Below are 14,051 nucleotides of genomic sequence, written 5' to 3'. Positions count from 1 at the left end.
GATCTCTTTATGAAATCAGGTCACTTCTCCCTATTGTAGAGTTCACATTTCTGGTGAATGAACTGGCTCCTTCTGAAAAGGAGTTTGCTGAATGAGCGAAGAACAAACGAAGCCTAAGATATGTTGAGAAAACAATGGCAATAATGGCGGCACTAAGGTGCTCCCAGCACGCCCTGCTTCTGTGGTCCTCAGCGATTCACAAAGTGATAAAGCCGGCAGCGGGACGCCAGTTGACTTTCAGCAACACACATTAACAAAGGTCTAACAAAGGGATGAAACATTTAGGAATTACAAAGAGTAGCATAAGCAGATTCCAAATGGCTTTTGACAGATAGAGATGGATGCCTGTGAGTTCCAATGCTTGTGTTGTGGCCAGGTGCTGAGAAAATGCCTAGTAACTGTGTGGAAAACAATATGTTCGGACAGTGAGATAGAAGAGCAGAATTAAAGTGCCTGTAAACCTATATTACTGCTATAGTTTACATTCACTATATGGTCAAATATTTGTGCACCCCTGACCATCACCCCTACATGGCCAAACGATTGAATTCAAGTTTCTCCAGTGAAGAGTACTGTCAATACTATAGCATATAATGACATTGTAGACAATAGAACCCTTCCAACCTCATGGGGACAGTCCAACCTCATAGGGAAAGCCCTTTTATATTCTAGAATATCTATGCCCCTGTGTACAAAGCTCTCTACATAAGCACATGGAGTCATGAATTTGGTGTGAAGCAGCCATTCTCAACTAAGGTTCCTCCAGAGCAGGGGTTTCCAAATATTTTAAACAAAGGGACCGTTTATTTAGGCTTTAGGGGGCTGGACTGTGGCCAGTGCGAGTAGAAATTGTCACCAGTGGGAGTGAACATTGCCCCATCATTGGTTTTAACAAAAGGAATAGTGCACCATTGTTGGTTTTAGCAGGAGGAGTAGTCCTCTATGGTTGGTATTAATGGGAGGACTAGTGTCTCATCATTGGTCTTAGCAGGAGGAATAGTGCCCCATCGATGGTGTCAGTGGGAGGAATAGTGCCCCATTAATGGTGTCAGTGAAAGAATGGTGCCTCATCATTGTTGTCATTTGGAGGAATAGTGTCCCAAGGGCCACATAGAGGCAAGCAAAGGTCTGCAACTGGCCCTCGGGCTGCAGTTTGGAGACCCCTGCTCTAGAGGTTGCTAGCAGTTCCTTGAGCTGTGGCTGATTGATCTTCCATTTGATGGTGCCCGCAGAATTTCAGGACCATCACCATTTGGCAAAGCCAGCAGCATAATGGCAATTATCTTTTTATCTGTCTGTAAGGGCGGAATTCTGATCACCACTGTTGGGTTTGTATTCTTCCTACTGACCACCATTGTAAGAGGCATTTTTGCCATTGACTTCTGATGAATTGGGTTTAGCAAGGGTTCCTTGAGACCTGAAAATCGGTAAGTGGTTCCTATGAGGTAAAGAGGTTGAGAATAGCTGATGTGGAGGAACTTGACTTCTGATGAATTGGGTTTAGCAAGGGTTCCTTGAGACCTGAAAATCGGTAAGTAGTTCCTATGAGGTAAAGAGGTTGAGAATAGCTGATGTGGAGGAACTTAAGTCGCCGGCGCAGAGCCCTGACTTCAACCCTACCTTAGACATTTGGGATAAACGGGTCTTCTCATCCAATCAGTACCTAACCTCACAAATGCTGTTTTGGATAAATGGTCACAAATTCTCCCAGACACATTCCAAAATCTTGTAGAAAACCTTTCCAGAAAAGCAGAGGCTGTTACATCTATAATGGTGGTGATGTTGGTGGGGGGGGGGGGGGGGGGGCAACTCTATAATAATACCCATGGTTTTGAAATGGAATGTATAACAAGCGTAAATGGTTGTGATGGTCAGATGTCCACTAACACCTTGCGGCCATACAGTGTTATATGTTACTAAACTGTATTATTAGTTCTTTAAGGACTGAGTGAACAAAATTCTAAACTTTTAATGCTCTATTTCCATTTACCACTAAGCAACCTTAGCCCATTCCATGACCAGCCAGATAATTATACCAGTCATGGAAGAAATATTGGAACTGTCTTTGCTTGTCTGCTTTGGAAAGTCCCTGGCTGTTATATTGATCCTCTAGCTTCAGGATTTTCAGAGTAACTTACCTAGAACAAGTATACAGACCGGGGAAGTAAGAAATTCTTATCTACAAATCTGTCAGAAATTCAGAGTATTAAAATCGGAGTAGAAAAATAATGGCCAGGAAACTAACATTTTTAGAAGGGTCGGTGAACAGTGGAAACATGTTTTCATTGCCCTTTAATGGCCTGTAATCAGGATAGGAATGGAGGGAAATCTTCCCAAATGGGAAAGCTATGCCTTTTATCCTGGAAGAAAAAGCCAGCAACATGGATACAACCTTATTAATCTGAACAGAAAGATATAGAGTCCTAGCTTGGGACCCTATTTTTTGATGTATTTCCCCCACAAATTTTGAAATTTTTTGAAAAAGAGGTCCCAGACACTCTATGGGGTGTCCCAGACACTCTATGGGGTCCTTTTACTAAAATTGGAGAGTGCAAAATCTGGTGCATCCAGCTTTTTTGTCAAAGCTTAATTAAACAAGCTTAAGTTAGAAGCTGATTGGATATCATGCACAGCTGCACCAGATTTTGCACTCTCCAGTTTTAGTGAATCAACCCCTATGTTTGTCTGCCCAGGTCAGTAAAGCTACAGAATTCATTGCAATTTTGGGTATAGGAAGAGCACCTGTCTAGCCTTTGGCACCTGGCTTTCCCAGAGGATGACCTAGTATTATGGACTTGTAATCGTTGAACATATCTTCTCAAGTTTTTCCTGCCATTGTGAGGTGGGCTACTCCCTGAGCCAAATTGTCAGCTAGTATGCTCACCCTTTGAATAGCATTCACTAACTCTAAGCATGCACAAATGTAAGCCCTGATTCCGGCACAGGCACACCCTCTCTCTAAGCTCACTTCAGCCTCGGCCACGTATTGACACATGAGAGTTGCTTGCAACAGAAACATGTGACCAGTGTCTGTAGCCCCTCCCAGGAGCTTTCTGTGGATTTTATAAACTTCAAATAAAGGTAAAATAAACTTTTTAACCCAGATTTGTATGTTTCCTGGAAGTATTAATCACTAACAGGATATTTATTCATGCTGCTCCTTGGTTATTGGTCCTTTATGAGTTATGTTATGGGTGGACTCAGTGACCTATTGGGTAGTTCAGGAGCCAGCAGAGCCAAGTTGGACCTTTTAAGGGGAAGTCCATGTTTGGATGTAACTTCATTTGCATGTGCCACTAAATTGACTACTTGTTTTACCATGAGGTTTTAATTAAAATAAATGTTTTAACTGTGTAGCACCCTCCTAGGTAGGTTGCTAAAATATTACATAAATGTTCAATACATGCTCCAAGTTTGATTGCTCTCCCCTGTTTTCCAGAGGCTTCTGGAACATAGAGGGTTGTGCAAGGCAAATGGACAGCCTGAATATTTAGCATGCTCAGGCCAATCTTTGGGGAGGTGTACCCAGTAGGTGGCTGGAGAAGCATATAAATAGTCTGAGACTTAGAAGGGCTGGGGTTCTCTCCTTCTTCTATCTGTTGTAGGAAATCCACCCATTTGCGCGTGCGCGCGTGTGTGTGTGTGTGTGTGTGTGTGGGGGGGGGGGGGGGTAGCTAATCCCTTCTGCAGCAACTTCCTGATCCCACTATCCTAGCTAATCTTCATCAACGTCTTAGCTGTGGCATAGATGGGGGGCTTACGCCTAAACATCCAATTTTGGAAGACAGTCAATGAAATGCTCATCTAAGAACCTGCTCTAGGGAGCTCACTGAAGAGTGCCCGGGGGAAGTAAGAAGGAGTCTGGCTGTCCTGTGGCATTGTGAGCACAAATCTCCCTCACTGAAGAGTGTCCAGTGGATACTGGAAGGAGGCATCTGGTGTTCCTGTAACATTGTGAGTGCAGGCCTGAGTTCAAGGTTCTTGTGACTGTGTGCTGTATCCCTTGGGTGGCGGAGCAAGTAGTATTCCAGACTAGGACAGTTTCTAGAAGGGGACTAATTTCTGCAAAAAGTGAAGTGTAAATATTCAGTGAATCTGAAATATCCCATATAATCCTACACCTCATCCAAGTTCTTCAACAATAAAAACCCTCCCTAGACTGATTGTTGAGCCAAAATGTGCTGTTGCTGTGTATCTGACTGCCTCTGCACCGATACCAGGGAAGAACCGGTATATTTACAGCAGCTCCTATGGGAGTGGCACTACAATTGCATAGATTTGGGACTAGTTGACTGACTCTAAATCTTATTTTATTCCAGTTAAATAATTAGGTTGTGAACGTTCAGCACCAAGGCATTGAGAAGTATAAACATTGAGATTGTAGACAGCTTTGCAACCTCCATTTTCTTGAAGTCGGTGTCCCCGGAGTATACTTGGGTGACAGCTGTATTTATTTTAGTCAACAAGGTAGAGCGGTCACTTGTGTACATTTAATGACCCAAGATGATGAAAACACAAGGACCGCACACCATCTGGGATCAGTGAGTCAATAAAAAATAGGCAGAGGTAATAGGAGAGTAGTGAAAAAGTGGGACTTATGGGGAATGAATCCCAATGTAGGCAATTAAACCTTCAAAGCAACATAAAACTTGTATACGTTTAGAGACGCACGGTGATGAAAACACATTGTCCACATGTGATCCGGGATAAGTCAGGAAATAAGAATAGGCAGAAGCAATAGGAAAGGTGAATGAGTAGTGGAAAAATTGGACATATGGGGAACAAATCCCAATGTAGACAATTAGACCTTCAAACTAAAATAAAACTTGTAGGCTATACTTATAATGACCCAGAGTGATGAAAACACATTGACCGCATGTAATCTTGGATCAGTGGGGTATTTAAAGACAAAAAAAAGATAAACAGATACAATAGGAGAAGTAAAAGAGCAGTGAAAAATAGTGACTTATGGGGAATAAATCTCAATGAAGACAATTAAACCTTCAAACTAAGAAAACATTAATTTACAGTAAATTTTGGACAGAAGCCAATTAGCCTACCTGCATGTCTTTGGAGTGTGGGAGGAAACCAGGGTATCCGGAGGAAACCCACGCAGGCACAGGGAGAACATGCAAACTCCAGGCAGGTAGTGTCATGGTTGGGATTCGAACCAGTGACCCATCTTGCTGCTAGGTGAGAGTGCTAACCACTACACCACTGTGCTGCCCTGCACAGTGTTTTTACTGGTAATATTGGCGATCTACGATTTTTAGTGGACCTGCGACATTGCAGCAGACAAATCTGACCCAGAGTGACATTTTTTAGGCACCAGTGACACCAGTACAGGGATCAGTGCTAAAAAAAATGCACTGATTACTGTATAAATGTCACTGGCAGGGAATGAGTTGACAATAGGAGGCGATCAAGGGGTTAACTGTGTTCTCTGGGTGTGTTCTAACTGTGTAGGGGGTGGGTTCACTGGGTCAACACAGAGATCGCTGTTCCTGATCGCTAGGAACAGCAAATCGCCATGTTGCCTCCTGTCAGAACGGGGATCTGCCTTGTTTACATAGGCGGAGCCCCATTCTGCCTCTCTGTGAAGCAAAATCGAGGACCCGATCGACCCGCGGCGCGGACCAGGCGTGCGCACACAGTATCTGTTGCATTAAGCAACGCACAGGTCTGTCGCTTTGCGCAATATTGCTGACCTGCCGAAATATATTCTGTGGCTGGTCGGTAAGTATATCTAAACCAAAAAAAAAAAAATTCATATACTATCTGCCTGTATGTGTGGCGACAGCATTCATTTTTTAATTAAAAAGTAAAAAAGTAACAGTACAGCGCATAAATAAATAATCTAAGTGAATGAAAAAGTGACACTCTATTAGTGCATCAAAACACAAAAGTCCATAGATTTAAAGAACAACAAGTAGAGATGTCAGAAAAAAGATCCGCTTGTGCAATGTGCCTTCAATCGACAAAAATGAGTGATGATGTGATTCCTTCACCAATAAGCAAGATGGACTCTCACCTCAAAATATGGACCCCTGATTTAACAGACAGGTCAGAAAACGCATGTTCCCATCATGGGTAACTCACAGCATTCAGTAGATATAGCGGTAGTGCTCAAAGATTGAATCCTTTTCAGTATCCTCAATTTAATATGATTCCATAAAAAACATAAAAAAACAAAATCTAGTGCTCTCTGTTTCCACAAATTTATTTAAAACAGAAGTAAAAGAGATACACTCACATTCTGGTGCACTGATCTCCAGTGCTGAGTGCTGGGCATGAAAACAAATGTATCACAGCGTCCATGCATGGATCAGTATAGCAGCTTGCGGACCACGTGACCTAAGCCGTGACGTCATCCGCAAGCTGCTATACTGATCCATGCATGGACGCTGTGATACATTTGTTTTCATGCCCAGCACTCAGCACTGGAGATCAGTGCACCAGAATGTGAGTGTATCTCTTTTACTTCTGTTTTAAATAAATTTGTGGAAACAGAGAGCACTAGATTTTGTTTTTTTATGTTTTTTATGGAATCATATTAAATTGAGGATACTGAAAAGGATTCAATCTTTGAGCACTACCGCTATATCTACTGAATGCTGTGAGTTACCCATGATGGGAACATGCGTTTTCTGACCTGTCTGTTAAATCAGGGGTCCATATTTTGAGGTGAGAGTCCATCTTGCTTATTGGTGAAGGAATCACATCATCACTCATTTTTGTCGATTGAAGGCACATTGCACAAGCGGATCTTTTTTCTGACATCTCTACTTGTTGTTCTTTAAATCTATGGACTTTTGTGTTTTGATGCACTAATAGAGTGTCACTTTTTCATTCACTTAGATTATTTATTTATGCGCTGTACTGTTACTTTTTTACTTTGTAATGTGGGATTTGGTATTTTGACCTATAGTATTCGAGCTGCATGTTTTTTAATTAATTGTTTAATTTTTCACTTATTTGTTGTGTTCAGCGCTGATTGATTCGTTTTATAGTTCATTTTTTAATTGCCTTTTATTTAAACTGGTGATCCTGCCTGTAACACACTTCCTGTCCTAGGGTGACAACGCACACTCCCTACACACTCCCTACACTGTATCCCTGGAGGAGCAGTGTTGTCGTTCAGCCCTGATTTTCAACTAAAAACACCTCCTTCAGTTTAGTGCCCAGGAAGTGATGAGGACACTGGTTTTCTGGCAGGATCAATGTTTTTTTTTTTTTTTTCTGTACCTGCCTGCAGAAATAAAATAGAACAAATCCAGGCTTTACATCTAAAGAGTGCTGAACTGAAATATATTATATTTTAGCTACTGTGCATTATGTCTGACCGCTGTTTCTAAAAAGCAAAGTGCAAAAGTTGATTCTTTTTTTCAGGCTCCTTGTCCACCCTTTCGCGTCCCCAGTCGTTTTTAGCCAGTTTCAAAGGTTGGATTTTCTGTGTGTGTCCATTCTTCATATCGACCGACACAGATAATAACTAGGAAGGAACAATTGGAACTTGTTTGGTCGGGGAATGAAGGATTGATGGTTGCCATGGTAGGTTGACTCGACCTATGTTCACCGGTCACTGACCATAGATCCAATGGTAGTGAAAACAAATATTTATTGATTAGAAGGAGAATAACACACAGTGCTTACCAGGCTTCATATAAAAATAAAAATAAATTCTGACATCTAAATATTTAACCATTTCAGCTCCATACATACCTGCACAAACCCTATTGACCGGGGAAATTTTAACATTACCTGCTACGGGCCTGTATATTCAGAAATAACTTCTTTTATGACTTAGGCTGGATTCACACCTATGCATTTCTAGTGCTTTTTGCATTTTGCAGATTAGTAATACAGTCCATTTACCTACTGTACTTCCCACCCGGCCAATGTACATGAACGGCCAGACGGGCGCTCTCTCCTGAGTGGACGTTTAGGAACGTTCCTCAGAAAGAGGGGGATCGCGCACGCGCGTGCGGGGCCGCGCAGCAGCGCGATACCGATACGCTTGTGTCACCCGGACACAGCGCATCTCCGTGTCCAATCACAGCCGTCATGTCATGTAAACACAGAGCCGGTTGTTAGGCGATCGGCTCTCCTCTCCTCACACAGAAGTTGTCGGTGTGGAGAGGAGAGGGGAACGCTGCACCCTGATGGTGATCAGTGAGTATAAGCTGTTTTTTTTACAGCTTTTTACTCACTGATCACCAACCTAGAGTAAACACATACATGTCCCCAAAACACATGTCCCCCATACACGTCCCCAAATAATAAAAAAACCTGTCCCCCACATATGTCCCACTAAAATCACATGTCCCAGTGATTATCTGCACACATATGGCCGTGATCTCCTGCGCACATCTGTACATGATCATCCGCATACATCTGTCCGTGATCACACGAACCGATTATTATACACTTAACGGAAATAGTTTTACCAAAAACATGTAGCAGAATACATTTTGGCTTACATTCATGCCAAAATTTGATTTTATTGGATTTCTTTTAAACTACAAAGAAGAAAATATTGTTTTTTTTTCCAAATTTCCGCTCTTTTTTTCGCTTATATCGTAAAAAAATTTAAAAACAGAGTCGTGAATAAATACCACCAAAAGAAAGCTGTATTTGTGCAAACAAAATGATAAAAATTTCATTTGGGTACAGTGTAGCATGACCGCGCAATTGTCACTGAAATTGCGAGAGCGCTAAAAGCTGCAAATTGGTCTGGGAGGGAAGGGGGTGAAAGTGCCCAGTATTGATGTGGTTAATATGAAAAAGACTGGTGTAACAGAATGTACTATTAAAGCGGAGGTCCACCCTAATTAACAGTCCTACGTCTATGTGATCCCCCCTTCCCTAATCGCTAGATATCCCCCTTACCTTTCTGATGTCTTCTTCTGTTTTCTTCTTCTTTCAAATTTCCTGCCTCTGGAGATTCCGGAAAGGGGCGGAGCTGCTGCGGAAATGGGCGGGGCTTCAGCAGCAGGTCAATTCTTCCTGTCGGCCGCAGGGGCTCCTGGGATCGTTGTTTTTATTTCCCAGGAGTCTGTGCGGCGTCTGTATGGGGCGGGACTTCCTACGACGCCGCCCATTGTGATGACAACCTGTGCAGTTGATAGCGGCGATACTGCGCATGCGCGAGATCGGCGCTCTAACGGGCGGTGCATGCTGGTCCATCAGCATGCCCGTGTCCAGGAAGAGGATGCCTGTGGGCTTCACATGCCCACAGGCAAAATGAAAACGATCAGGATGAAATTTTATAAGTTCTCCAATGCTGCCAAAACGGACAGACAATCGAGTTGAAAACAGAAGAAGTGAGTGCTATATTTAATACTATTATTGATTGTCATATTGCCAACAAAAAAAAAAAGTTGCAGACAGTGGAATCCCGCTTTAAGTGCGCAGGCGCCGATCATCTTTGGAGACTTTCAGCGTCTCCTTTGTCCACCGTAATGCGCAAGCGCTGCGCCTGCGCAGTATAGGGCGTACGCTATGCGATGGGGGGACACTTCTCGTCATAACACCGGCTTCCTGGCCCCTTCCTTAGCAACCAACTATAGACAGTGTAAAAGAAAAAAGGAAAAAAAACGCAAATCGTGGAAAAACGCGTGTCCAGAAACGCAGCAAGTATCGCAAAAAGCAACCGCAGAAATGCTCAAAAGCAACATGCATAGATGTGAGTCGAGCCCAATAGATGAAAAGTTGAAAGGTCCACTTTAAGTAAGCCCTATGGTGTGAGCAGCATGGCAGATGTAGTCATGTAGTCAGAGAGCTTCCGTATTGCCGATAACACCAAACAAGGCAAATAATTGGGAGATAATGTTTAGATAAATGAAAGCGGAGTGTTCTAATCTTAGCACAATTAAAATTTTATTTCTGCTTTTTAACAAGCTCTACAAACACACCTGGCTCCATACATCTGCCTACACATTGCCGGGAGAAGGGCGACGTCTTCCATCCTAGCAGAGCCCGGAGTCTGCCACTTAAAGCAGAAAAACATTTCCTGCCACCATTTACTATATTTAAAATTGTTTTAAAAATAACTAAAAATGTGTTTTATAAATATTATATTTCTTTTCCCTTTGTAGACCTTCCGCTAGAGGAATTAGTGCAGAACGGGTTCTATGGCACCAAAATATCCCACCAATAATTCAAAGCATATTATGTTGTTTCGCCCCTTATTTATATCTTTGTATAAATTCATGAGTATAAGTAGAAATAAAAAATAAAAGTAATAAAACAATGCTGTAACACTCAAAGTGAATCGCCTAATTGCTGTGTAAATAATAAAATGACGGATGAGCTGCTACATCCACCTAATTGTGTTCCCACAAATTAACCGCTTCAGCCCCCGGAAAATTTTACCCCCTTCCTGACCGGAGCACTTTTCTTTATTCGGCACTGCCTCGTTTTAACTGACAATTGCGCAGTAGTGCGACGCTGCACCCAAACAAAATTGACGCCCTTTTTTCCCCACAAATAGAGCTTTCTTTTGGTGGTATTTGATCATCTCTGCATTTTTTTGGGGGGGGGAGTTTTTGCGCTATAAACAAAAAAAGAGCCACAATTTTGAATAAAAAACACAATATTTTGTACTTTTTGCTATAATAAATATCCCCATTTTTTTAAAAAGCAAATTTTTTTCTCAGTTTAGGCGGATATGTATTCTTCTGCATATTTTTGGTAATAAAAATCGCAATAAGCGTATATTGATTGGTTTGCGCAAAAAGCTGTAGCGTCTACAAAATAGGGGATAGATTTATAGCATTTTTATCATTTATTTTTATTTTTTACTAGTAATGGCGGCGATCTGCGATTTTTATCGGGACTGCGACATTATGGCGGACACATCGGGAAAATGTTGACACATTTTTGGGACAATTGGCATTAATACAGCGATCAATGCTATAAAAATGTACTGATTACTGTATAAATGTCACTGGCAGTAAAGCGGGTAACACAAGGGGGCGATCAAGGGGTTAATTGCGTTCCCTAGTGTGTGTTCTAACTGAAGGGGGGGGGGACTGTGTAGGGGAGATGACAGATCGCTGTTCATACTTTGTAAGAACAGACGATCTGTCACTTCTCCCCTTTACACACACAAAGATCCCGGTTCTCACCATGTTACGAGCGATCGTGGGAGCTTGGCGGTCATCGCGGCAGGCACTCGCATTGGCTCCAATGGCGAGCTGCAGGCACGCGTGTGCCCCTAGTGGCCGCCTTAAGGAGCGATGTAACATGGCGGCGATTCGCCTGCCCGTGCCATTCTGCCACTGGTCGGCAAGCGGTCAAAGACAGTATACGGTGTTAGGCTGGGTTCACAGCCCAGCACGCATGTTGCTTACAGCGGGGGTCCAGCGTGTCCCCCTTTCACTGTTTTAGGTCCGATTGCAGTGGCTGAATTTGGACCTGAAACGGACCAGGAGATTCACAGGACTCCTGTGCAATTCGCACCGGAGCTGCTCCGGAAATGTGAGAAATGGCTCCATAGAGAGTCGGTCACAATCTCCTGACATGCGAATTGGATGCGCCTATTGGATGCGGAAAAAACCCCCATCCAATTCGCAACAGTGTGAACCCAGCCTAAAAGTTGTTGTTGCGCAGACTCTTGAAGTGTATAAAGTGTATCACACACTATGTTAGATATTAAATACCATTAGAAGGATCTTTCATCCCTTCCATGAGGACAGACTGCAATGGAGTCAGCTAAGCCTGCACTGCATGTTCAGAGGAATTCCCAATCCTTCTAGGCAGCATCGCTGAAATAGCAGGGGGGAAAATGGATAAAGCAAAAGATCCATATGCTCAAAGGCCTGTATTTGATTTGTGTCTGGTGAGTGTATCCCCATTGGGGGAGCTTCGGTGATTCACGTGGTGGATTTTGGTGGAAGCTTCAGACAAAGGGCAGCAAGGACTTTCTAACTTGAACCACTTTTTTACCTCTCCTGATTTTTCCGGGACTTTATGGGACTATATTGATTTGATTTGTTTTTATTGCATTAATTATATTTGAAGGCTCACAGTGATTGGTGGACTGTATTAAGCGCTGCTGCAATATTTTAGAGTAATTTTTATTATATGGTCTCTTATTTATTGCCTTTTTTTACAATGACCTTTTAAAATAGTAGCTGCTATTGGATTATTATTTACATTTTATGTTTAAAAAACCTCAGGAAATCTTCATTCATTAGGTGCAGAGTGGTGATACTCTAGGGCTCAGTGTATACACCAATTTTTCTACCATTAGAAGGATGTAAATAAATTATACAAACTCCTAAGAGCCCATTCACACAGGGGCGACTTTGGATCCCACTTGAAGTCGCCCCAAGTCGCGCGACATGATAAAATCAATGTAAGTGAATGAGAGCCATCTTAATGCACACTACTGAAGTCACTCCGACTTCAGAAAAGGTTCCTGTACTACCTAACTCCGACTTCTAGGCGACTTGTACCCATTGATTTCAATGGAAGTCGCCTCCAAAATCGGATCGGGTCTTAACTGAAGCAACAATACAGGAAGAGAAAATAGTTTTCCCAAGCAAACCCCTCCCTCCCCCAGAGCTGATTGTTGTTTGATTGGCCACTGGAGGCGACTTGAGGTCCCTTGTAAGTCGCCCCAAGTCGTGCTGTGGTGCACGCTCAGGTCGTGTCCAGGTCGCCTCGCAAAGTCACGGCCAGAGTCACGTTGCGCCTGTGTGACCCGGCTCTGAAGAGATACAGTGCTTCACATAGTGTAGTCTGTTGCCGAAAAAGTATAAAATAATAAAACAAGGCAGTCATTGTATTTTTATGTTTCAGATCGCCACGAAGTGATCACGAAGGAAATTCTGGAGCTGGACCCGTGGGAGAACCAATGGAACGTGGTTTGCACCAGGGCCCCCATGCACGATTCGTACGACGTCTGCCTGGTGGCCCGTCTAAACCCGCGAGACCTCCTCCCGCCTCCGCGGGATCTGATGGAGAGGTGATCTCATAGACCAGCACATCGTGGCGCATTACCAGGGTTGTCGTTCTTAACGAGTATTCCTCATTACCAAAGTGTTTCTGGAGCCGGACATTGTTCTGTCCTTCCTTGGAAAACATATCGGTTCATTTCTAGACAACACAGACAGTTCCTCTTTCAGGCATTTTGATAAACGGGGTAGACATGTGCAATTCGTTTCGTCACAAATTCGTTTTTTAACGAATTTTGACAAATTTGTTAATTGGGAAACATCCGAATTAACAAAAACCCATTTAACTCATTTTTTCACACATTCGTATATTCGAAAATTTGAAAATTCGAAAAATCTGAAATTCAAAAAATCTGAAATTTGACAATTTGAAAATTCAAAAAATTAGAAAATCCGAAAATGTGAAAATCCAAAAATTCAAATACCCGAAAATTTGAAAATCTGAAATAATAACTAACTATTAAAATATAGGTATTGTAATTGCCTTTCAAATGTGGCTGTTAGCATAGACGTGCCCACAGGGTAATAATAATTAATGTAAAAAAATATTGTAAAAATAAAAAAAAACTTAAATTGTAAAAAAAATAAAATAATATATATATATATATATATATATATATATATATATATATATATATATATATATATATATATATATGTATGTATATATATATATATATATATATATATATATATATATATATGTATATATATATATATATATATATATAGATATATATATATATATATAGATAGATAGATAGATAGATAGATAGATAGATAGATAGATAGATTTTTATATATATATATATATATATATATATATATATATATATCATCTATCTATCTATATATATATAGATATAGATAGATCTATATATTTATATATATATATATATATATATATATATATATATATAAAATCTTTTTTCTTATATATATATATATATATATATATATATATATATATATATATATATATATATATATATATATATATATATATATATATATATATTGTATATACACACACATTGGGGGTTATTTACGAAAGGCAAATCCACTTTGCACTGAAAATGCACTTGGAAG

The 14,051-nt window shown here is 41.3% G+C and overlaps 1 protein-coding gene across 1 annotated transcript in view; it reads left to right on the top strand.

The window, feature by feature from the left end:
- Positions 1-13,541, top strand: part of KBTBD12 (kelch repeat and BTB domain containing 12) — a 132,847-nt gene extending 119,306 nt beyond the window's left edge. The window contains exon 6 of the mRNA XM_077451734.1: positions 12,808-13,541. Within this exon, the coding sequence (XP_077307860.1) occupies positions 12,808-12,977 (170 nt within the window). The 3' untranslated portion in view covers positions 12,978-13,541. The remainder of the gene's footprint in view (positions 1-12,807) is intronic.
- The last annotated feature ends 510 nt before the right edge of the window (positions 13,542-14,051 follow it).

This window comes from Lithobates pipiens, unplaced genomic scaffold, assembly GCF_037356315.1.
Source record: "Lithobates pipiens isolate NorthernLeopardFrog02 unplaced genomic scaffold, aLitPip1_a1.2 Scaffold_23, whole genome shotgun sequence".
Lineage (NCBI taxonomy): Eukaryota > Metazoa > Chordata > Amphibia > Anura > Ranidae > Lithobates > Lithobates pipiens.
This window is presented reverse-complemented; position numbering and strand designations above follow the sequence as displayed.